This window comes from Caenorhabditis remanei, chromosome III (assembly GCF_010183535.1).
Source record: "Caenorhabditis remanei strain PX506 chromosome III, whole genome shotgun sequence".
NCBI classification, from domain to species: domain Eukaryota; kingdom Metazoa; phylum Nematoda; class Chromadorea; order Rhabditida; family Rhabditidae; genus Caenorhabditis; species Caenorhabditis remanei.
The window spans coordinates 10,616,914-10,640,889 of record NC_071330.1 but is presented as its reverse complement, the minus strand read 5'-3'; the positions used below and the strand labels follow the sequence as shown (position 1 = coordinate 10,640,889).

At 37.3% G+C, this 23,976-nt stretch overlaps 10 protein-coding genes across 10 annotated transcripts; 6 read left to right on the top strand and 4 right to left on the bottom strand.

Annotated features, from left to right (window-relative positions):
- Window positions 1-503: 503 nt before the first annotated feature.
- Window positions 504-1,050, top strand: GCK72_010604 (uncharacterized protein; the record flags this gene model as incomplete). The annotated part of the gene is made up of 2 exons (XM_003110903.2): window positions 504-729; window positions 854-1,050. The coding sequence occupies 2 exons, from the start codon at window positions 504-506 to the stop codon at window positions 1,048-1,050; spliced, it is 423 nt and encodes a 140-aa protein (XP_003110951.1).
- Window positions 1,051-1,198: 148 nt separating this feature from the next.
- GCK72_010603 (uncharacterized protein) lies at window positions 1,199-4,329 on the top strand (the record flags this gene model as incomplete). Its single annotated transcript, XM_053727946.1, has 8 exons — window positions 1,199-1,249; window positions 1,298-1,425; window positions 1,927-2,069; window positions 2,116-2,875; window positions 2,929-3,175; window positions 3,221-3,505; window positions 3,552-4,103; window positions 4,150-4,329. The coding sequence occupies 8 exons, from the start codon at window positions 1,199-1,201 to the stop codon at window positions 4,327-4,329; spliced, it is 2,346 nt and encodes a 781-aa protein (XP_053587523.1).
- A 250-nt stretch (window positions 4,330-4,579) lies between these two features.
- On the bottom strand, window positions 4,580-7,883 carry GCK72_010602 (uncharacterized protein; the record flags this gene model as incomplete). The annotated part of the gene is made up of 7 exons (XM_003110760.2): window positions 4,580-4,721; window positions 4,776-5,125; window positions 6,229-6,701; window positions 6,745-6,843; window positions 6,942-7,148; window positions 7,629-7,769; window positions 7,835-7,883. 7 exons carry the CDS (start codon window positions 7,881-7,883, stop codon window positions 4,580-4,582), a joined length of 1,461 nt encoding a protein of 486 aa, XP_003110808.2.
- A 411-nt stretch (window positions 7,884-8,294) lies between these two features.
- On the top strand, window positions 8,295-8,751 carry GCK72_010601 (uncharacterized protein; the record flags this gene model as incomplete). Its single annotated transcript, XM_003110709.2, has 3 exons — window positions 8,295-8,483; window positions 8,527-8,619; window positions 8,668-8,751. 3 exons carry the CDS (start codon window positions 8,295-8,297, stop codon window positions 8,749-8,751), a joined length of 366 nt encoding a protein of 121 aa, XP_003110757.2.
- Window positions 8,752-8,955: 204 nt separating this feature from the next.
- GCK72_010600 (uncharacterized protein) lies at window positions 8,956-10,838 on the top strand (the record flags this gene model as incomplete). The annotated part of the gene is made up of 8 exons (XM_003110755.2): window positions 8,956-8,964; window positions 9,017-9,230; window positions 9,278-9,364; window positions 9,414-9,473; window positions 9,525-9,730; window positions 9,784-10,235; window positions 10,282-10,498; window positions 10,560-10,838. 8 exons carry the CDS (start codon window positions 8,956-8,958, stop codon window positions 10,836-10,838), a joined length of 1,524 nt encoding a protein of 507 aa, XP_003110803.2.
- An 847-nt stretch (window positions 10,839-11,685) lies between these two features.
- On the bottom strand, window positions 11,686-12,436 carry GCK72_010599 (uncharacterized protein; the record flags this gene model as incomplete). The annotated part of the gene is made up of 4 exons (XM_003110890.2): window positions 11,686-11,822; window positions 11,872-12,187; window positions 12,232-12,321; window positions 12,383-12,436. 4 exons carry the CDS (start codon window positions 12,434-12,436, stop codon window positions 11,686-11,688), a joined length of 597 nt encoding a protein of 198 aa, XP_003110938.2.
- GCK72_010598 (uncharacterized protein) lies at window positions 11,990-14,487 on the top strand (the record flags this gene model as incomplete). The annotated part of the gene is made up of 6 exons (XM_003111016.2): window positions 11,990-12,205; window positions 12,703-12,855; window positions 12,904-12,989; window positions 13,037-13,481; window positions 13,542-14,154; window positions 14,327-14,487. The coding sequence occupies 6 exons, from the start codon at window positions 11,990-11,992 to the stop codon at window positions 14,485-14,487; spliced, it is 1,674 nt and encodes a 557-aa protein (XP_003111064.2).
- Window positions 14,488-19,685: 5,198 nt separating this feature from the next.
- GCK72_010597 (uncharacterized protein) lies at window positions 19,686-20,589 on the top strand (the record flags this gene model as incomplete). Its single annotated transcript, XM_003110954.2, has 4 exons — window positions 19,686-19,805; window positions 19,853-19,965; window positions 20,048-20,308; window positions 20,454-20,589. 4 exons carry the CDS (start codon window positions 19,686-19,688, stop codon window positions 20,587-20,589), a joined length of 630 nt encoding a protein of 209 aa, XP_003111002.1.
- Window positions 20,590-21,076: 487 nt separating this feature from the next.
- Window positions 21,077-22,384, bottom strand: GCK72_010596 (uncharacterized protein; the record flags this gene model as incomplete). The annotated part of the gene is made up of 6 exons (XM_003110984.2): window positions 21,077-21,508; window positions 21,553-21,707; window positions 21,754-21,959; window positions 22,016-22,137; window positions 22,188-22,260; window positions 22,317-22,384. 6 exons carry the CDS (start codon window positions 22,382-22,384, stop codon window positions 21,077-21,079), a joined length of 1,056 nt encoding a protein of 351 aa, XP_003111032.2.
- Window positions 22,385-23,072: 688 nt separating this feature from the next.
- Window positions 23,073-23,895, bottom strand: GCK72_010595 (uncharacterized protein; the record flags this gene model as incomplete). The annotated part of the gene is made up of 3 exons (XM_003110877.2): window positions 23,073-23,340; window positions 23,514-23,651; window positions 23,879-23,895. The coding sequence occupies 3 exons, from the start codon at window positions 23,893-23,895 to the stop codon at window positions 23,073-23,075; spliced, it is 423 nt and encodes a 140-aa protein (XP_003110925.1).
- Window positions 23,896-23,976: the final 81 nt, after the last annotated feature.

Below are 23,976 nucleotides of genomic sequence, written 5' to 3'. Positions count from 1 at the left end.
GTGATGAAAAGAATAAGGAAGAGTAAAAATGAAGAAATATGATTTTTGAGAGCCATAAAACATGAAAATTCAGCATTTTTCAACTTGAAAAATAAATAAATATTAATCGATGGCCTTCGTAAATCGACACGACCCCTTTGAGTCCTGACACGAAGACACAGCAGCCAAATGTTGGCTGAGTATCAAACGCTAATACATGTGGGTCTATCGCTTTCTCCGCCGGTTGCGAATTTTTTCCAATTTTTTTTTCGTTTTCAGCCAATTTTCTGCTTCAAATATTCCAAAATAGTGTCAAATAGCATAGTTTGTATTGAGAAACAATTATTTGAATGACCTATATCAAAATTTAGATTGCGATTACAATATTTGTCCCTTTATCGAAGACGTTTACAATTATGTTCCCATCCTTCTATTTGCTGATGATCTGTCCATCGTCTTAACTTCTCGCGATTTTGTGCCTTTGGTTTTAGCAGTAGTCATAAACTCAATCTTTTGTAGGTAAAATGTCGAAGAGAGGACGTGGAGGAGCTTCTGGAGCCAAATTCCGCATTTCCCTTGGTCTCCCAGTCGGTGCTGTCATGAACTGTGCCGACAACACCGGAGCTAAGAACTTGTTCGTCATCTCCGTTTACGGAATCCGTGGACGTCTCAACAGATTGCCAAGTGCTGGAGTTGGAGATATGTTCGTGTGCTCCGTCAAGAAGGGAAAGCCAGAGCTCAGAAAGAAGGGTATGTTTTTATTACATTGTCAAAAAATCGTTCAACTTTTCTCACTTAGCTTTTCGAAATCTGTCTTTTCGACGAAGAATTTTTAATTTAGAAATATTCCTTTTTTAATATAAACTTTTTTCAGTTCTCCAAGGAGTCGTCATCAGACAGCGCAAGCAATTCCGCAGAAAGGACGGTACCTTCATCTACTTCGAGGATAACGCAGGAGTTATTGTCAACAACAAGGGAGAAATGAAGGGATCCGCCATCACCGGACCAGTCGCCAAGGAGTGCGCTGATCTCTGGCCAAGAATTGCTGCTAATGCAGGATCCATCGCCTAAGCTGTTGTTTTTGTTGTTACAAATGAATATTAACTGTGTTTGCATTGTTTTCAATTTAAATATTACAAGAAAGTGTATAGGACATTAGTATATATCATTACATCCTCTTAGTTGGAGATTGATTAAATTGCAAGATGAATAGAAAGTGATGGGAAGTTGGAACCGTCGTAATCAGATTAGCAGTAACGACGCGCAGGATGTGAGTGAATCCGATTTCTGTGTATTGAAATTACGATGCGGTCTTCAGGAGTTCAAAGATCTGCTCATATTTGGTTATGCATCTTCAATCTTCCCTAATGACTACCAGTCAGAAAACATTGCTGAAGAGCGTCACATGGTTCCTTGTCTTGGAGACGCCGAAAATCGAGTGGACAGGTAGGATTCCTTCCGTTTTCAAAATTAAAACTTGTCCGGGAAGAAGAGTGGGGTGAAAGACTTTGAGACGTAATGTGCGACTTCATCGAACGCAAGATTGACTGATTTCGGTCAAATGAACAGTGGTGAGTTAACTTTTCTCTTTGAAATTTAATATTTTTCATAAGAGATTGAGCTTTCAGAATCAAAATTTGTCAGAAACTTTCGAGCTGATCTTCGTGGTTTCATTAATATCAAATACTTAATACTGTCAATTAAATACAAATATAATTCCTCACACAATCTAGTTACTTTACTTTACTTTAGGTTTTTGATGGAACGGTTCCTGTCCAGGAATTTTCATTGCTTATCACAATAATTATTTAAAATGTATCTTTTTAGGTCAACTGGTACCGGTTCGGCGGAATTGTGAACAATCCGTGAGTGTTAACGAGTAAAATGTGCTGGGGATATGGAAAAATTAAATATGAGATATTCGGTGCCTAATGCGCTCATTTTCAGGTACGACTGTAGACTTCTTTTACCATCGATCAGCGTTGCTACAAAAAGAAGTGGACTTCCAGCCGAGAAATGTCCGACAGAAGAAATGGAAGAAGAAATGTGTGAAGAAGAGCGTTATCTGGATTTGCACAAAGATATACAGAGTAAATAGAATGCAATCGGTTCTCAAAAATCTACAAAATTTTTCAGGAGAACAGGAAGAAGAAGAAAAACGTATGAAAAATCAAAGAAATGCTATCGGGTTTGATTACGGGACAGGAACAATAAGAGAACCTGAAAGCGATAGTGAAGATGAGCCTTTCGAACCACCAGAGGGAATAAAATTTCCAGTTGGTCTCGAGCTGCCACCGAACATGAAACTTCATCATATAATTGAGAAAACTGCTTCCTTCATTGTTGCAAACGGCACTCAGATGGAAATCGTCATCAAAGCGAAGCAACGGAACAATGCGGAGAATTTTGGATTTTTAGAGTTCGATAATCGTCTCAATCCTTTTTATAAATATCTCCAGAAGCTCATTCGCGAAAAGAAATATATACCAGACATCAGTAAACGACCGAAAAAATTAAATAAGACTGCTTCTTCATCTTCAAAGCCAGCCATTTCAAGTCCATTGGCTGCTATTGCAGCAGCACATGGTTATGGATCAGATTCGGATGCTTCTGACTCGGACTGTGAACTTCATCCATCCCTTTTATCAGGAGGTGTTAAAAAATCTGTTACTCCAGATAAACCAGGAACAATTGGACCACGGAAGAAACCGATTGAACACGATAAGCCACCAGTCTTCGATTTAAAACCGGCAGGCGATATTACTCAGCGAAATGATGTTTATGCTGCTCTTTTCAAAAACTTGGCTCATGTTACTCGACAAGCGGCTGGAGTTGAAGAAATCAAACATGGAACGGAAAACAAAGAAATCGATCCAACGCCTCCAGAAGATGATCCGTGAGTCAAATCTCCTGAGACAGCTCCCTCTAAACAAGTGTATAAAGCTTTAGAAATGATAGACTGGAAGATCCGGAATATCGTGAATGGTACGAGATGTTTTATGGAAAGCCATGCCCTTGGGTTGGTCCGCGACCTATGATTCCACCAACTCCTGATCTCGAACCGATACTTAATAGCTATGCTGAAACCGTTGCACTGAAAGGTGCAGAGGTTGAAGAAGCTTTAGCAGCTCGTAAAGACTTGCAACTCAATTTCATGAATCCACTCAGTCCCTACCATTCATATTATCATCACAAAGTCAGTTGAATAGTTCTTGAACTTTCGATAATGATATAAATGCAGGTTCGGTTACATCAGTGGCGTATGTTTCAAACATCACAGGAAGGTGTTTCATATCCAGCTTCTATTCCTCTCGTGGCGCCAGTCGTCCCGCTCGTGTCTTCTGATCTCCTTCCTCCTCCAATATCTACTGCCGGGTGCTCTCCTGGTCCGTCAATTCTACTGAATTTGAGTCTTTCTACTCCTCCAGAGCCCCCAATGAATCGTCGACAAAGAAGACGACTTCTTGAGACTAGTCGCATTGACGAGTCAGTACTCGAGCCTGGTGTGTTTGATCCGATCACAGATGTAAGTTTCAGTGTATTGAAAAAAACAATCATCTCAAAAATTATAGATACCAAAAAGCGCTTCTACTCCAGCAAATCTTCAAAGTTTAGGTGGATTGAAACCGATTTCTTTTACTCTAAAAACTGATGGAACAAACGAAGACTCAAGTTTTCGATTTGACCCTGATGCAGACGAAATGTCGTTTGCTGGCCCTTCCGACTCAACAGCTGATGACAGTTATAGTAGTGGTCTGTTCCCACCCCCACCGGCACCTCCAGCATTCCAAAGTTCTATTCAAACACAAGTAGATCGGAAGGAAAAAGCGAGAATTTTTATGGAAAAATTGCTTCTAGAAAAGAAGATGAAAAAGCAACAAGAAGATGAAGAACGTCAGAAGTTGGAAGAAGAAACACGCAGGAAAGCCGAGAAGATATCAGAATCACTGTCTGAGCGAAGATCTGAAAGGAAGAACACAGAAGAGGCGCCAAAAGAACGGATTCCCAAATCGCTGGATGATATGATTAGTAGCAAAATCAATAGCTTATTATCTGAATCTGGATTCAATCCGATTGAAGAAAAGAAACCAGATATCAAAGATGAGACAGAGAAAAAGAAACAGGTCAGTTATTTCCAGTGCAAAAATAAATAAAACAAAATGATTACAGAGGAGACGAAGTCGTTCGCGTCGTCGATCTCGTTCCAGGAGTTCTAGAGATCGGGACAGATCTAGATCCGGCGAACGCAAAAAATCCCGAAAATCTGACAGACATCGTTCCCGATCTCGCTCTAGAGATCGTCACCGCAGGAATCGAAGCAGAAGCCGCGAAAGAAGTTATCGGCGATGAAAAAATAAACTTGTATAATTATCATCATTGTTCATCTCAATCTGTTTCAAAAATGATCATTTTACTAGTAGAATAAATTAATTCACTATACTACACTAGAAGTCAATAAAGGCCCAAAATACAGAAAAGAGACAGAGGTGTAACCGCGTATTTATAATCATTATGCAAAAGTGATTTGAGCTGTTTGTGGGAAGTGGGTAAACGAATAAAATGCAAAAGATTTTAGATCAAATGAGAGGAATCCGTATGATCAAAAAGTGGGTGAGTTTGGAGGATCAGAAGATGCAACCATCTCCTGCATATCTCGAATTATGGTCCGTGCGACTTCTTCAGCAATTTCCTCTTCTCGTAAGGAGTTCTTATCAAGATACTTCCGAAGAGTAGTCCTTATTCTGAAATTTGAAAGAAGCCGTTTAATGTCAGAAAAAAAGAATTCGAAACATTACCTCATCGGTTTCTGAGGAGTTTGAGAATGCGAGTCATCATATAATGCATGATATCTCCCCATTTCATCAATTTCAGCCAATCGACTACTTCTTGGAGTACTTCTTTTCGATGGACTCGGTGAGCATGTCGGTGTTCTCTGCTCATCTTTATCACTCATTTTCTTCTCTAAATCTTCTAAATGACGACTGAATGCGTGTGTCAATGAATCAGTTGACGATGCGACGTCAGAAGAACTTGCTGCTCGATTCCTTACTTTTCTTGGCAATTCGACAGTGAATTCAATCAAAGATTGAAGCTCAGAAAGGTAGCTGTGATAGTATGACGTCTTCAGAAAATCCGAGAGATATTTCTGAAAAAAGGAAAAGAGTTTGAAAAAGGGAGTAGACGGCCAACAAATGTTGTTTACAGTGTTTTCAGATAGGATGATTTCGGTCAACTTTTATTACATGTTCGCGAAGAGAAACGTGACTGTTCGATGGCTGAAATGAAAGGGAAAGATGATGGAAATGTTCTAAAGAATCGTATGATTACAGTGAGAAATTCTTAGAGAGTTAGGATATGAAAATATGTATTCTAGGGACTTCCAGGCAGATCCTATGGAGATAACTTTTAAAATTTGAAAAAAGGAAATCTTTGACTTTCGTTTTGATTTTAATAATAGAATTGTAAATTGACTTTTTGGAAATCGCAGGTTACATTTTCTCCACAAAAAAAACATTTATCTTGTTTCTCGTTCAGAAAATTAGTTCCATGAATTCAGAATTTCGGGGTTTTCTCCTATTCATAGAATTTCTCTGAAGTAACCGTAGGACTTCTGCATTTTTATAAATCAGATGTTTGAGAAGGGACCAAGCGATGGACATTGAGTTACTGTAGATTACAAAAGGAGATTCTTATATGAAGTTAAAAAAAACAAGAAACACAAATAACTCATAGGAATTTAGTGAATGGTCATCGAGACTCGGAATGTATTTCACTATTTTCAAGAGAGTTTTAAAAGAATGATATTGAAAAAAATGGAAAACCAACAAGGCGTTATGGCCATGATAGATGCTATTCGTGATTCATTTTTCCATTTTTTGTTTGAAAACCAGCGCTTTACTTTTTCTTCTTTATTTGTTCAACTTGTACTCGTGTGCTGGTCACAAACCACAGTAATATTGTAGTTCAAAACTATCAAAACTACGAGAAGATTCTCTATATGTTTAGCAATTTATTTGAGGATAATTGAACAATTACCTAGAAATTTTCAATTTTTATGATCAATCTAGAAACTCATATTTTGATAGTTTGCTATTTTTTGATGATATATTTTCAGAGAACGGGTCTGGTTTCTGTGGAAAATATCTCACGATAAATTACACAATTGGTCTACGATCATCTACAATGACGATATGAAAAACTTTTTGGTTTCTCATTTTCGAAAGTTCAAAAAGAAAATTTGAAACTCACATCGTGTAATCTGAAGAAACATGCAGTTCTTGCAGTTCTAAATGCTTTTCGATTCGGTCTTCCTGATTCTTCACATATCAAAGATTCAATTTCTGCCCGGATTGCACCGCCCAAGTCAATCATATTCGTTGCTTGCATTGAAAAATACTTTTCATAAAGAGCCATAGCATCTCCAAGTGCTTCTGAATCCTCCATTAATTCTAAATTCGCTTCGAAACTGTCGCATCCTAATAGAAATTGAACCATATCATGATCCTCTTTCTCTTTTATAAATTCTAAAAAAGAGAGAAGAAGTGGTTGAACTTTGAGAATATCTCCTAAACTGCATCCATCGGATAACACTTCCAATTCGTGTTTTTTGTAGTACACACTATTATGGAACTCATCAAAATATCGATATTCGAATAGAGATTTCACAAATGATTGAGCTTCATCGAAACAACTTTTTTGGAGTGGATTCATGGCAAGATTATCTGGAAAAAAGAAGACTTCAATTGAATATTCAGAGAGCAATACCTTCGACAATTTGTTTTATTTTTCTCGGGAGAGCAAGTGAGCTGGTTGATCCATCATCTACGTACTTGTCATAAATACTTTTGGCATCTCGAAGCGATACTGAAAACATTTTTTAATTTTCAAAGAATAAGAAATGTATCATATACAATACAGTTCGAAAATATATTTATTTTAGGAAATTCACATCTGAAACTCACATTCTTGTGCGGCTTCAATCTGTTCTGAAAAACTAGATTTAAATCCTTCGACATGCATCCAGAACTTGATTAGATTCAGTTTATCAGTCGAATCAAGATACTGTATGAAATAAGAAAGAGCTGATGAATCAATGAGTAATCGATCAAGAGATGAAGCCAGTTGGGGCTTCTGTTTCACTTGAATTCCTTCATGATCTGATCCACTTCCTGGAAAAAAAGAATTCAGATAACGATCAATAGTTAAACTATTTTGTGAGTAATGAGCTCATTTTCTGTAATGAAAACTTTCAAAGGCTCAGAATGTATAGAATTCTGTAAGATTTGTTTAAGATTCAATCGAGTTCTCATTCAAATCATTGCGAAGTACCGTATGAAATGTGGATGCACTTCTTATCAGTAATGGACCTACCCACGAAGAAAACTTGCCTATTCACGAACGAAAAATAATGAATTTTTATGGCACAAAAATGCAAAAAATGTATCAAATTGAATTCGCGAATAGAATTAAATTGCATTAAATGGAACAAGTTTTCTTCGTGGGTAGGTCCATAATCATAAGATGTTCTGTATAATCACTTTTTGAATTAAAAAAAAAAATTAAAATACCAATCTCTCTTCTGGTAATTCTTTCTTTTTACATTAATTTTTCTTTGAAATTTCAAAAAACTTGTTTTTTAAACAACATACCTATATCAGCAGTTGGCTGTGGAACTGATAATGATGAGCTCTGTCTTCTCTGCGATGGAATATAAATATGATCATTACTCAATGAATCTCTGTGGGCATCTCCATTTTGATAATTGCAATCTGAAGACGTAGATGGATGACCTGGATTCAGAAGAAAGTGTATTGATCTGATTTTATCTTCTTCTTTTTCATATTTGGAAACATACCATTTTCTTTCTCTTTTTTCCTACGAAGTCTTCCAAGAAATCCACTCATTTCTTTATTTATGTCATTTCTTTTTCTAATATAGAAAATAAATCAGATTTCGGAAAAATATAGATACTAGCCACAGCGTGTCCAGGGTTATCAACTTCTGCGCACCCCCTTCGTCTAATTGTCTGGGTCTCCTTTTCTCAGTCTGACACGACAAACGCGTCAACGGCCACTTGAAGAAAAATACGAGCTTATTCCATATATGTCAGCTTAAACTAGGTTTCATTTACTCTCTTTTCGTCTACTGTAGTACGAGAAGCTTTAATTAACAGTGTGGTTTAAACGATTACGGTTTCGTTGCGAGAGTCAATCGTTCACTTTTGCAATGCGCCTTTAACTTCATCAATTACTTTTTTTCGTAACTCAAAATCTCCTTTTTTAATTCTCCGTTTACATATAATTTTATTTCAGACAATGGATTCATTGGCAAACGAAGCTGCACCTGAAAGCACGACATCTCCGGAAATCATCATTGCTCCTACCGCAGTTGCTCCAAAACTGAAAAAAGTGACCATCAAGCTAAAAAACATCGGAGACGCGCCTGTGCTGAAAAACAAAAAACTAATTGTGAAATCAACAGACACATTAGCATCACTCTCAAAGGTAAAACTTTATTTTAGAAGAAAAAAAACTAGAATTGTTCCAGGTCTTGCGAAAACTGTTGAATTTGCCACTTAACGATTCTCTGTTCCTCTACATTGATAACGCATTTGCACCTTCTCTTGATTGTACTTTTGAGGTGATTTTTCGTTAACTTTCAAATCCGAAATGTCCGAAAACCTTTCAGTCGTTATCTCGATGCTATTCTGTAAGAAGTACTGGAGACGAAGTTTTGGAGATTCAATACAGCATTACACCTGCATACGGATAACTGGATTATTTTGATATGAAAAACGGGAGATATCAAGTGTACATTTTCTGTATTATAAGTTGTCTATGGAATAAATAAATCTACTTACTTTTTCTTCTATCACAATTTTAGCTTTTCTCGGTTTGGTGCCATTTTATTTCAAATAAATGAGAATAAAACTCGATCAATTCACAATTTTCCCAGGCTGACCCAATTCGTTTAAAAATGGATAAGGTTTGTGAAAATAGTTATATCTTCACGCCTATGTATATATTTTTGTCTTCAGAGAATCGATCATGATGAGGAGGATCGGGATTCTTCAGAATATGAACCAATCGACGATGAGGAAGATGATAACGCGGACAGTTTCCAACAACGAATAGTTTATAAAGACGTTAACCCTGATGATTTTCAAAATCAATACCTGAATGAGCAAGAGCCATCCACTACTAATCATGACCAAATGGAAATTCCAGTTTCAATGAAAATTGATTACGAAGGTGGTTCTATTCTGGAAAACACTGTTTTTCAATCTACCGAGTTTCAGAAATCTATCCACATAACACTGTCCCCGTCGAGACATCACATGAAATAATTGAAGCTGAGAAGGTTTACTATGAAAATGAAATGGAAGGTATTCGATTTCGAAGTATTAATCAGAAGCTAGTATTTGAAAATTTCAGATTTGGTCTACCACGAAATTTACGGAGAAGGAAACGATCAAAAAATTGGAACCGACAAGAGTATGCTATTTCTGAAAACAAACATTTTCCACAATATTGTTTTCATTCCAGGAATTCGAAATATAGTTGGATCAAGTGCTTCTTGTATCGTTTGTCAGCGAACGGAATCAGAGAAAATTCGTCTTTTCAAATGGCCGAAATCTGGAGAACTCAGAGAACAATGGCTTCATTTTTTTCGATTGCCGTGCAGTGTTTTGGATGCAACACAAGAACCGTATATCTGTTGCTATCATTTCTCTTCTGACACGTTCGTAATGGTGAGCTATTCACAAAACGAAACTGAGATCTGGACTGAATTAATGCATTTCAGATGGAAGATCGTATTTTCTGGAAAATGACTGCTCTTCCAAAATACCGACAACGTCGCCCAGGTCTTTCTGAGCCGTTTCCATGGGAACCTGCAATGAAACTGAAGGTAGAACAGGAGGCATTGAACCAGCCAAGCACCAGTACTGCGTCACTCGGATATAGAATTCGCTATCGATTGCCATATAATAAGCACAAAAGTCGGAACGTTCATCAAGTGGCCATAATGACACCAGTTGCTCAACCTCATCTTTTCTATGAATTTCATTTTAATCGTTATGGATTGCATAATACGAAGTTTTATGCTTGTTTGAACTGCCGAAAAGCAAAAACTGAAAGTGGAATTCGAGATGTTATTCGGACGATTCATCTGGACGGTTACAAGTTTCTAAGTAATGGAGACCCTTTTAATGGACACCATTTTGCATGTCGACCTCATAACATTTATGAAAACAAGTGAGAAACTAAATAAACTAAGTTATATTTAATGAATGAATTATAGGTCACAGTGGCGTCCAATAGCCGGTCAGAACGAAGAAAACGGTATTTATCAAAGTGTCGAATACATGGATCCTACGGGAGAATCTTTGGAATGGCACTCAGTTATTCGACCAGAGGTTGAAACGCCGGACGATGATGTGCCACATTCACGAGATGACCCTCCGGTTATGTTGTTTGACAACTTTGAAAATCCAATAACAGAAGAAGTGATTGAGACGGTAGGAGGCTATTCGTCAGACGAATTTCGTCTTGTCGTCATAGCCATAGTTTTTTTTTCAGGAATATGTTACTGAAGAGCCTGCTGCTGCTGATTTACAGTATTCACAATTAGACGAATCAGAAGTCGAGATGAAACCATCTCAAAAAGCGTCGAAAAAATTCAGAATTAAATGTCATCTCTGTTTGAAAACCAATTTTCCATCTACTCAGATGTTTGTGAATCATTTACAAAAACATATTCTCGACGAAAAGCAATGCAAGAAATGTGCTAAACGCATTTCTTGCGATTCTCGTGCAATATGCGCTCGGCGAGGTATTTGTGAAAATTGCATTTCATAAATTATCTTCGATTGTTTTAAGAATGAATGTTCATGTTCTAACTCGAGTGGTTCAATAATTATTCTACACAGATACAATGTAAAGTAAAGTTTAGGTTATGCTGAGACAGCGTGGAGATCTAACAGGGGAAATGAGCTGGGCTCATACAAAGCCTCTAGAACAACAGTAATGGTTGGGTATAGATGAGAGCTTTCCAATTAATCGCTGTCATCATCATCATCATCGCCTGCAGCGCGGGCTACTCTTTTCGATGATCCTTGACCTGACATATTCTGAAGAAGATTAGTTTGTCGGCCATCACAAGCAACGATCTTCAGTCTGCAAAACAAAAAATTACAAGTTAAATCTTTGAATTTAACCTACTTCCCAATAGGATCATCGAAAGATCTCTGTGGATCTTTCAAAGTGACATTGTTGAGAATAAATGTCCATACATTGTCACAATAACGATAAGTGAGAAGTTGTGAAGCGCAAAAGTTCATTTTCTCTTTCGGGAGCCTCGAAATCTGTTTATTCATACTCTTATCGAATTGATTGAGAACTTTTGAAACGAGAGATTTTGGAAGAAGGCCTTCTTCTTCCATGTCATTCAACGTCTGTTCGAGAGCCTGGCCCAAAGTAGTCCCTCGATAAAGAGCGTATGAGGACATCTGAATTTTGTTGAATAGGAACAATAATACATAAACATAAATTGGGAAAGTATTACTAGGTTAGAACCTGAAGATTTGTAGAAAAAAACCAGATTGGAAAACTTTTTAAAAAATTTTGTGTATTTTATTACATGATTGAAAGAGATGCAAAATAGAGAACCAGTAATTCAATTTTTGTAACCATAAAAATAGTTGAATTAATCTTTGATGACATATGGGAAATAGGGATTCGTGGCTGACGCATGCTCCTTTGTGCCTTCAACAGTGAACATCTCTTCTACTCTCGCGATCATATCCCTGCGGCCTTGACGACACTGGAACACACATTTGCGAGCTGAAACGAGAGGAATGCATTATTGTGATAAGATATCTGAACAGCTTACATTTGCACGTAGCACATGGCCAGTGACATCCATCACAGTCCGGGTTCAAGCAATCACATAAATCAATAACTTCTGTTTGCCCTTTCGTTGTGGTTGATAACTTTCCAGTTTTGTCGTGATGAATTGCTTCCTCTCTTATTTCAGCTTGTTTTTCAGTGTAGTTTCGTCGAGAACGATTAGCGTTCACTATATCTGCAGAATCCGGCAAAAATCTGACCATTTCACCTCCCGGGTTGTCAAATTGAAGACTCTGAAGTTCTCGTTGAGCTACTCTTCCTCGAGAAACTCTGCGTTTCGAGTTTCCTGGACGAGATGCCTGAAAACTGATAATCAGGTAAGTTTTTTAAAAAAGTTACTCACTCTTACTTCAAATGTATCGAACTGTTCTGCATCCACTTCTTCATAACTTATTTCTTCATAGTCCCCTGGTTCTTCTTCGTTTTCAACTACCTGAAAATTTTTTCAGTAATCGATGACCAAAATTTGAAGCGTATTAAATTCTTATACATACCTCCGGAGCAACGTTGATTCCGGCAAGTTGAGCGAGAAAATCGTTAGCATTCATGATTTGAAAGTATAATTTTGGAGAAGAAATATGTTTATAATGAGGAGTTATTGATTTTAAGGTTGTAATATGTATGGGACCGCAATAAAAAGAATGGAAAGACATCGAAAACTGTGTGCGCCGTCATTGCGAAAAGGCATGCCGCACTCTTGCGTTTTGGTTAATGTGTTTGCCCGCCTCCTGTTCTTAGTCAGGGGTGTTCTAAATATGTGTTTTTGGAATTTCAGCTGAAATTGATATTGTTATCCTATTTGTTCTTTTTTCAGATGCTGCATCATGCAGAAGGAGGAATGAGTGTAAATGATTTACAAGAGCTCATTGATAGACGAATTCCGGACAATAGAAATCAACTGGAGACGAGTCATGAAAATCTGGCGAAGGTTGCTGAGTTTTGTAAAAAAAATTATGTGACGTCGAGAGTGAGTTTTCACCAGTTTTGATCGTGAGGCTAAATGACTCAATTTCAGGATCAGCCACTCGCGCTAGAGGAGACAAAACAATATGCTATTCAATCACTGGCCAGTGTTGCTTATCAAATTAATAAGATGGCAGTGTAAGATTTTCTATAAAAAATATTGTGATAAATAGAGGTATTCACAGAGACCTACATGATATGCTCGCGTTTCAAACAGAGAAGGTGGACTCTCTTGTAAATCAGGTGCAATATGTTGGTCAAGTTGTAGATGTTCACAAAGAGAAACTTGCGAGGCGGGAGATTGGAGCTTTGACGACTAACAAGACATTGTTCAAACAACCGAAAATAATAGCTCCAGCTGTTCAAGAACCAAAATTGAGATATCAGCGAACACCGATAGATTACTCCATTCTCGACGGAATCGGACATGGTGTGAGATCTGCCGATCAATCACGAGGTGGTACTCTGATATCTCGAGCCACTTCTTCAGTGTCAGGAAGTTCTCCTTCTCAATATCACAATGATTCTCCAGCGTATGGTGTGTTTTCTGGTGAACGAACGGCCACTCTCGGCAGAACTATGAGACCTTATGCTCCGTCTATTGCTCCTTCAGATTATCGTCTTCCACAGGTGAATTTACCTCAATTCCTGGAATACCACATTCAAGTTATAATCCGATTATTAATTTAGATGTCATCACAATCAGAGTCTCGAATGACCCGACAAATCAGTCACGGATCAGAGTTTGGTGATCATCTTAGCGGAGGAGGAGGAAGCGGAAGTCAGCATGGTTCATCAGATTACAATTCTATTTATCAACAAGATCGATACGGAACAATTCGAGCAGGCGGAAGAACAACTATTGATGGAGGTTCAGTAGCAGCTCCAAGACTTCCTTCTGCGCAAAGTAGTGCTGGTCCAGAATCACCCACATTCCCACTTCCACCACCGCAAATATCTTCTATGCATTATAACGGGTACGTAGCACCTGGAAGTGTTGTACAGCAACAACAGCAACAAATACAACACCAGCAACCATACCAGCCACAAAATTATGGAACTATTCGAAAATCAACAGTTAGTCGAAGTGACTTGCCACCTCCTCCAAGTTCAGTTCTGACCGGAAACCGAATTTCAATACACGATGATATGGATGATTTGCCGCCGCCTCCAGAATCTGTTGGAGGATCCTCAGCTTACGGAGTATTCAGTGGAGGAAGGTCAGATTCGTACTTATCAAGTCAACCAGCAAGTCTCTTTGATACTAGTGCTGGATGGATGCCGAACGAATATTTAGAAAAAGGTTTGTAGACAAATTAAACTCAACAAATTCTATTCTCGAACACCGCCTACTTTTCCAGCTTCTTTTCGGAGACTGAGAAAATATTTTCAAATGTCCATTTAAAAATTATGGCGGATAATTTCAATGTTACTCTGCTTGATCAAAAACCTCTCAATGATTCGTGTTTTTTCAGTACGGGTTCTGTATGACTATGACGCTCAAAAAGAAGACGAGTTAACACTTCGGGAAAATGCAATCGTGTACGTATTGAAAAAGAACGACGATGACTGGTATGAGGGAGTGCTTGATGGAGTCACTGGTCTATTTCCTGGAAACTACGTCGTACCATTATAAACAAGTTCTCACTCCTTTCTCATTTTGCTTTTTTCTCTTCTTCCACTAAATATTTATATGCATATTTATATATTGCCTCCCGCTTTCTGTATTTGCAGCAGAAAATAAATGATGTACTCATGTAGATGACTAACCGCGTCATGTATGTAATCATCGAGGAAGCAGTGGGATACTGGTCCTATAGTTGGCAGCTAAAAATAGTAAAGATGGCGGCTATTTTCGAGTCTTCGACGCATTTCCTGAACGCGCTCTTTTCTTTTTCTCTCAATGAGAATTTTCTCTTTTCCTACTTCTTCGCTTATTTTTGGTTCTGCTCGTCGAGCTCGCCTATTTAATGAGATTGCTTCACATTCACTTTCTTATGGGGGCTCCTTCGCCGTCTTCTTTTTCTCTTGCTTCTATTTCGGAATTTTCAATAATTCATGTTCGCAGTGACGCCAAACACAAATCCGAGAAAGTTTGCAAGGCGTGGGAACTGCGCGTTTCTCGGTGGGCGGAAAGACGAAGAAAATGAGATTTTCTTGTGGAGAAGAAGTCACAAACAAAGGTTAGACTTCACAAGGAATTTCTGGTTCAATTTTTAAGACTGCAGATCTCACTAATGATTCTAGACACATGGAGTCAGTATGACTTGTGGATTGCTGTAGATTACTGTATTATTCAAAGTCTTCTAGAACTTGGCATTTATACCAATTTGTATGTTGTTTTTTCCTCTTTTTTAACCGAAAATGGAGCCTAAAAAAGAAAAACGGCAGTCCGATTAGTGATTGTTTTCAACATTTTCTCAGCTTAGTTTTTTCTAGTTTTTGAACAATGCGTTGGTGTTAGAAAGTACTTGAACTGTGATACGAAGATTCGCTCTCTTTCTTTTTTCAATCAAAGCACATCTTTCTTCTTCTTCTTCTTCTTTTTTCTCTCCTATGCCCTCTGTCCGTGACGTCGATACGCTCCTCTTCTTACGTCTTTGCCCGTGCTCTAACATCTCTGCGTCTCTTCTATAGTGTCCACTCTCTCCTCATTTTCCACCGACTACTGGCTCACCAACTTGTCTTCTCTATTTACATATTTCGTCAATCTTTTCTCTTTTTTTCTCTCTTTCCTGGCTCCCTACCTAAAGTTAACTCACCTCACTAAAAAACCTTGTGGGATCGTTTCTCTCTTCTCCGAAATAGTATCCGAACCGACGAGTCACCGATAAAAATAGAAAAAGAATGGGACAGTTTGAGTCAACGATTATTCGATTCTTGTCGGTTCACCTGCTTCTTTTTTTCTCTTCTCGGACCTGTTTTTCTCTTTTTTCTTCTTCTTTCTAGAATGTTCTGTTGAGCTCATTGGATGTCTGATGACCCATTTCGAAATCTTGTTGTTTATCAATTGAGCTCTTTTTCTGCTCAGAAATATGATTGGATCTCGTTTTGCAAACTATTTCTGGAAAATTTATCTTTCTGAAAACTCGATTTGAGAATTTCTAACCGTTTTCTGCAGATTTTCCTGAGAAAAATATTAAATGAAAACCTTCAAAACCTAGAGAAATATAGTAAAGCGTACCCATAAGATATCTATTTTCCAGGGAACCCCTTCTTCTTCTTCGTTTTTTCTTTCTTCTTCTTTCTTCTTCTTGTAAGTCTGATTTTTCGAGGTAAATCTGACGTTAATCTTTGTGTTTTCACAAGTTCTTATACTTCGAACAAAAAATAAGTTTTCTTTCTTTTATTATTAACTATCAAAGTTAGGTGAGATTCAGTTTTTCAGATCAGCAAAAACAAGGTTTATCGGTTACTGTTTGGTAATAAATTAGGATCTGCATTTTTAAGTTGAAATGTATATTTTTGATATTATTCAATTCAGAAAAAGCAGAATTCAACTTCTCTAAAAAAAATTTTTGACTGGAAACGTTAAAATGTTGATAAATTGTGAAGATTTCATTTTTGGTATTAATTATCCCATTCGAGCAGAAAACGATTCCTATCTCCTGGTCTCATAGACCTGGTCTCATAGAAACTTGCAGAACAATAAATTTCCAGAAAACGTTGTCTTAATTAAAAACTAAACAAACATAGAAAACCCGTCATCTAGTTTGTTTTTCTCTTCTTTTTTCTGCTTGCCTATCGACGTACACCAGTACGAAAATTGACAATGCGATTAACAATGGAATGACGGTTTGTGAACTCTTACTGGAGAGACTACATCGAACTCTTTTTCAACGAAAATCATCTGAAATTCTGATTATCGTAATCTATTTAACACGGAAACCCCCCAATAGACAATTTGGATTCGCTCTTTTCGATAAGAAGAACAAATATATAATGATTAGAAAAAGAAATAACTCAGAAAACTATAAAACGACACTTTTAGTGACCGTTTTGACGTCTTCAATATCTATTTTCTTCTCGTTTTTCTCGCGTGTTGTGCCCTCCAGATGTTCAATGCTCAACCTGTGTTGAGCTCAAAGATGAGTCTTTGGAATGTTTTTCTTCTTCGTTTTCTTGTTTTTTTGCTCTCTTTGCTCCATATCGTTTTATTGCATTTTTGTGAGTGTTTGTGTTGACACAAATCCTCCCGGTATTTGAAAAAGAAAGAAAAGAAAAAGTATTTGAAACGAACTGCGTCATGAGCCTATGAGTACTCGAAAACGAAAAAGAAATATTCTTTTGTTGGGTGTCCTCTTCTTCAGATTTTTCTACTTTCGAAAAGCCCTTCCATTCCATAAAATGTGAAATGGTCTATTCGAAATGGAAAAATGATAAAAAGGTCTTCTTCTTTGTTCTCTTTTGTTGTAAAGTTTACTATTTTCTAGGTAATCCCTTCTTCTTCTTCTCCGATTTCTCTTTTTTCGATCTTTCTCAATGACCTTTGTATTTTTGAAAATGAGAACACTTCTCACAAGTTGTAATATTTAAAAATAGTTTGTTTGGCAGAGAATCATCTTGATACATTCGCAATTTCACAGGAACTAGTTTTCGGATTATCCAAAAAAAAACTAGATTTATTTATAACAGATCATCCGGATCGAATCTCTGAAATAAATCAACCATTTAAGTTTGATTGACCGAATTCTTAATGTCTTCATTTCAGTTACCAATTCTCATATGATCTCTTTTATTTACCCGAAATTCAAAAACCAGAAATCGGGATAACCATTCATCTGGAATACTCCCACACACATGAAAACATAATAATCATATTACCACTCACCTGAAAATACAACTTTTTATCCGAAAACATTCCTAGAATTCTCTTTTTTTCCCGATTAGAGTGTCAAATACAACACCTCTTCGTCCTATGTCAAAGCATCAAAATATCCGCGCATGTGATCTCAAATTTCGCTCCCTTTTTCCCTCCTTTTTTCTATTTTTGTCGCATTCCCTTTCTGTTCTTCTTCTCTTTTTCCCTCCTCCTCTTTCTTCAGAATTCCTGAATTCTGAATAAAAAACTCTGACCGATTTCTTTTTTCAGTTGGGTGCTCACATAGTTCAGAGACTCAAGACTCAACACCTTCCATCCGTTTTTTCTCCTCTTTTTTTGTATCATATATTCAAATTTCTTTTTTTTTCCTTTTCTTCTCCAGGAATTTCAATTTTTCATTCTATTTTGACCAGTGAAACCTGCATCAAACGAAGAGAAATTTCGGGTCAAAACGGCACGTTATGGTAATTTCAGCAGAGAGAAATTCAGAATATGCAAACATAAATTTTCAGTTTTTTATGAGTGTTTGGTTACGAAATAAAACCCAAAATAGTTGCATATCGTGTTTGAACAGGTCAAAAAGGACTGAAACATCTCTGAAAATAGATTGAATAATAGTTTTGAGGTTTCAACGAGTATAAATAATTGAAACGGAGAATTTTCAGTCTAGTTTTATCCTAGATTCTAGTGCTTCTGAAAACTAATTTTGAAAGCAAAAAATCCCTTTTCTATTCCTGTTCTTCCAATATATTTTCGTGTGAGTAATCCTTCTAATTCCTTCTCCAACTACTTAATCATTGTATAACATTTTGAATGATAAATAGGTCTGATCTGGAGAAAAATGACTTAAAAAGAAGAAGCCCCACTCCCAAAAAACAAGTCAACAACACTTTTAGATTTGAACTGAAAAACATGTGGGTTATAGGACGAAAATGTGGTTTAATCTCTATTTTAACCATTTTTCCTTTTTCAGTTATTTATAGTATCCTTCGTTTTAGGATATTCCAACACAAGGAATTTAGGAAAATTTTTAAAACTACATGTTTTGAGACTAGAGATGTCTCACAAAACCTTTCCGGCTCAAACTTCATCACCACCGTTCTTATTCTTCTGATCTAATCGACCACTCCTTTTTCTTTTTTGCCACGTCACAATTTGCTTTTCTCACGTGAACAAACATTCAAAATGACATCACTAAACCCCCTTTTTCCATGAAAACCGTCTAGTTTTGCGTCGATTTTCCGCGCGGATCAGAAGAAGAGAACACAATGTTTAGAGGAGGAGACCCTTCTTTTATATAATAGTCAACTGAAGAAGAGGAGAAATAAGAAGAATGAAAACGATTCATTCCAATTACTCATTTCTATTCGTTTCCTTTTGTTTCGCAATCTGTAATTGCCTCTTCTTTTCCCCTTTTTCATCATTTCCTTCCGGTGAAAACTCTCGAAATTATTCTGAGTATTTGATTAAAGAAATTACTGATTAATGGTGTCCAGTTTCATTTTCATTTTTCTTTTTACATCATTCAAACTGAAATCATGTCAGAAGAAATGGAGAAACTCATTTTTGTTTTTCGTTTTTTCTTGCTTTTTTCCACCCACCCAAATCTCATGCTTGCCTCCAAAAAACGAAAAGTGGCATAAGTCATCTTCAGAATTTCTCTAGAATTCCCCTGATGACGTGGGAGACGAATCTCTTTCAAAAAGGTATTCTCTTCTTTGTCTGTCTCTGTCTACCGATCTCTTCTTTTCTCTGTTCCTTTTTCATCGATTTATTTCCCTATTTTTCCAAAATCTGTTCTTCGTTCCGTTTCTTTTTTCTTATCGTCATCACTCTGTTTTTGGGCGATAAAATCCATGTGATTTGAGTTTGAAATTGTGCCCTCCGGCAACCGATTTCCGCTCAAAACGCCCCCACAGAAGAAGATAGAGTAAATGTTTTTATTCATTTCAGGCGAGTTTCGTCTTCTTTGAATTCGACGTCTTTTTTGGATTCAAGAAAAATAGAGAAAAATGGTCGCTGATAACTCGGAAAAATCCACAAAATCTGTTGCCAACGGATCATTGATCAGCACAGTTTCAAGCAAAGATGACCTTCCAAATGCTATTATTGTGACTCAAGTTCCAGAAGACGTGAGTTTTTATTTTCTTGAAGTGAGAATTATCTTCTTCTTTTTCAGGTGTTCGATAATAAAGAAGACAAAGCGAACTTCTCATCTCTCTTCACTCAAATCGAAAAGGACATTCATTTCGATTTCCTCCGAAGCTTCCGACGAGTTCGAGTAATCTTCTCGTGAGTTATTATTCTGAAATTTCCCAGCAATTTTCAGTCTCCTTCCAAATTGTCCATTTCCTTTATTCTCTCTTTTTTCCAGTTCACCTGAAAACGCAACGGCAGCTAAACTCATCGTCCAGGGATTCTCTTTCAAAGGACACGAATTGAAAGCATTTTTCGCTCAGAGGATTTATATGAGTGCTAATTCTCAAATGCTTCAACCACCGCCACTCGAAAAACAGTTTCTGATTTCTCCACCATGCTCACCGCCAGTTGGATGGGAACAAACGAAAGATATGCCACCTGTTGTTTGTAATTTTGATTTGATGGCGAGACTTGCGTCATTCGCAATCGATGAAAAGTGAGTTAGCAGAAATAAAAATCAAAAAACGGGAAAAGTTTATCTTTTTGTTTTAGTTCCCAAAACATGCATCTCTTTTTATCTCCTCAGAAGTTCAGAATTCGAATAACAATTGTTTCTGGTTGCAAAATAAATATAATTTCAGATACGAAGTTCACAATGGAGACGATTTGACCCCAACGATTGTCGTGCATCCGTGTGAAACTCCAATTGATATCCCATCTGCATTGGAAATGCCACGAACTCCTCGTCCATCGTCACCTGCTGAAGATGCTGAATAAATAACATTTCTTTCTTTTCGTCTTCTTCTCTTCAATCTGTTTCATTTCATTTTCAATTGTTATTCTTTTTCTTCTCTTCCAGCTTTACATTTTCCTTCTTCATTCTTATTTTGTGTTGCACTCCTTCTCTTTTCAATCCGCAGAGTACCTGTCTCCTTCGTCTTCTCTGCCGCGGGTAGATGTGTCTCTTCTTCTGAATCAACTCATCCCCCACCACTTACTAATTTTTGCCGATATTTTGTGAACTTCTTCTTTTTTGTTACTGTAAATATCTTACACCCTAATTCTTGTCTGAAGTTCCTTTTTATGGAATGAATTACATTACAAAAACAAAAAAGTCAAATAAATTATTTGTGAAATCTATAATTTTCGAAAGCAATTAGATAAGCATATCACATGAAAAGTAAAACAGAAAAAAAGCAAATGTTATACCCGGTCCCAAATAAGTGTTAATAATTATCACAAAAAGTAATTTGATTAATCACAATTAGACCAACATTGGATCCTTTCGAGCTACGGAGACATCATGATATCCCATTGCCCTTGCCACTAATCTTCGAATCATATTGTCCCATGAAGTCTTGTTCTTACTGTACAAATTGAGATATATTGCCAGCATTACAACAGATCCAGCATATACATATTCAATTGTGAATGGCTTTGAGAAGAGCAGAAATGACAAAATGATGGTCAGAGCTTTTCGAAGTGTTGTCACTGTAACTGCAACGAGAGCTCCAAAAACTTTGATATGTGTCAACACAACATTCACTCCGAGGTATCCCAAAAATGAGAATATCAATGCGTATCCAAAGGTTTTCCATGCATTTTCGAAGAAAAATGGAATTGCAGTGAAAATTTCACCGGATAAAATGACATAAGAAAAGATAAATGCCGATCCTATTCCATACGAGTAAAGAACCTGAAATAAAACTCAGAAAAGATGCAAATGACGAATGCACCAACCACTTCATTACTGGATCCTCCATACTTCTTCATGTTTTTTTCTTGTATATTTCCGATTACAGCATCAGCAAGTAGAGCTCCACTAATCATAATGTATCCTCGAGAATCGAAGTTTGGGGATACTTTGTTATCAGCCAAAGTGAACATGATGATTCCTATAAATGCTCACAATTCTCACCTATGTTTTATAATACAACACACCTAAACTCATGAGAATCGCTGCAGAAATATCAATCCATCCATAACGTTTCCCTTGAATTAGAATTCCACCAATCAGCACTGGAATAAGTTTGCAGCATTTGAAAATTACTTGTGTCGGGTAGTTGAGATAACCGACAGATGCGTTGGAGAGGCCCATCGTAGCGACGGTGAAGAATGCTATAACTCCATAGATTCTCCATGGGATCCTGAAAAATAAAACCCGTTTTCCTCTGTTATGAATTAAAAGTAGTTGGTCACATACATCCTTCTAGTGTTATGCCATACAAGACATTCTGCGTATCCACAACTACTGTAAATCAAAAACTGAATGAGGGTCAGCGTCCACCCGAAAGGTTTCATTCCTGGTAACTTGAATATCAACTCCTGAAAAAATGAGAATACAATACGCCTAATATATTTAAAACTGCACTCACTTGCATATACCCGTATCCTACATATAAAACGAATATTGCACCTGAGAGAAGAACAAATTGAAGCCATTTCGGTCTTAAATGATTATATTATATAGTTCCGTACTAATATTTAATTGAACGAGTTCTTACTTTCTCGCAATGTTGAAGCCTAATAGATGAATGGGCTCAACGTCATCTTTTACATGACGTGGCAGCATAGACGAGCTGCAATCAGAATGTATTTGTGCTGTTGGCATTCACAACAAGAGGAAGGTGCGCAAATAGTGAAAAGACAAAGATAGATGAAGAGATATCCAGCATTAATGCAATAGCTAGCGAAAAGCTGAATTGTCTCTTTGCGCCACGCTTTCGCGAAACGGTATCGATTCACTTGCCACGACAATTGACCGGACAGAAAAGACAATTGTTCACCTATACGAGCTATTGTCGAAATAAAAGAAGTGATACCCGGTGTTTGCGGACTTAGTGGAAAAATTATTAAAATTAGCATTAAGTCCGCAAACACCGGGTATCACTTTTTTTATTTCGACAATAACATAAAAAAAAAGCTAGAATTGTGTTTAATGCATGGATGATACTTTATATTTCAGTTGATTTAATGAAAACAACCTTCTGGGATTGGCTCAGCGGTCAATTAGGATAGAACTCTCACCAGCAGTGCTTAAAATGTGCAAACTGAGAACTATTTCAAATTTAAAAACCTGGTTGAACTCCAGCCAACTTATTTATCGCCCATAAGAGTGTAATTCTAATAAAATTTCTGATCGTTCAAGATATCCTTTTCTAAACTTGCAAGTAAATATAGTCCTAACAAATTGTATGTATGATATTGTTTGAAAGAAGAGCGATAGGGAACAATAACAATTTATTGGAACAACGAACAAATTAGTTCTTGGAGTTGAAGTAATCGGTGAGGATGGCACGTCCTTGCTCTTCATTTCCCCAGTTGGTGACAACGGCGGATGAGCATCCAACGACCTTGCGGGCCTTTCCTTCCTTGTCATACTTGCAGAGTCCACAGTACTCTCCGATGATCTTCTTATCGGCAACCTTGATGAGCGGGATCTGGTGCTCAGCGCAGAGGGTCTCGACGAGCTTGACGTATTGTGGCTCGTCACAGTTCTCAGCGAGAACGCAGAAATGAGCCTCACGCCTGAAAAAATGTTCGTAAATCTTTGGAACTCATACAGCATAAAGCCAGTACACGTGTGGCAGAGGGACGACTCATCTACCACCTTTTAACATCACAAGACTTATGAAAGCTGCGATTAATAGAAGAAGCAAGTGGGGCCTATCGGAATTTAGTTGCAACTATTTCAAACTCACTTGTCAAGAGCCTTGCAGGTCTCGTGGAGTCCCTTGGCGAGTCCATCGGCGTGGTGAGCAGCACGAAGAACAGCTCTCAAGGCTTGCTCCTTGTCCATTGGACCCTGAGCGATGGCGGCTGGTGCCACTTGAACATCTCTGAAAAACTGAAATTAAACGTATTCAAAATTGAAAACTGGAAATTAGTATTACACGTGAAGCTATGACTAATAATTGTTCGAACAACTTTGGAACCGATACAGCTTGTAGGCCAGTACCCGTGTGGCAGAAGAACGGTTTTTATAGCACACTACGACTAGAAAATTATGACTTCAAAATCCTCCGTGTTTATGTGCCAATTAGCAAGATTTAGTGAAAAACCGTACCCTCCTGCGTCAGACATTGTTCTTGTTAGCTGGAGTCCTTGATGTTTACCTGGAAAAACAATAATTATTAATTCAAACAATTATGAAACTCAAACAAT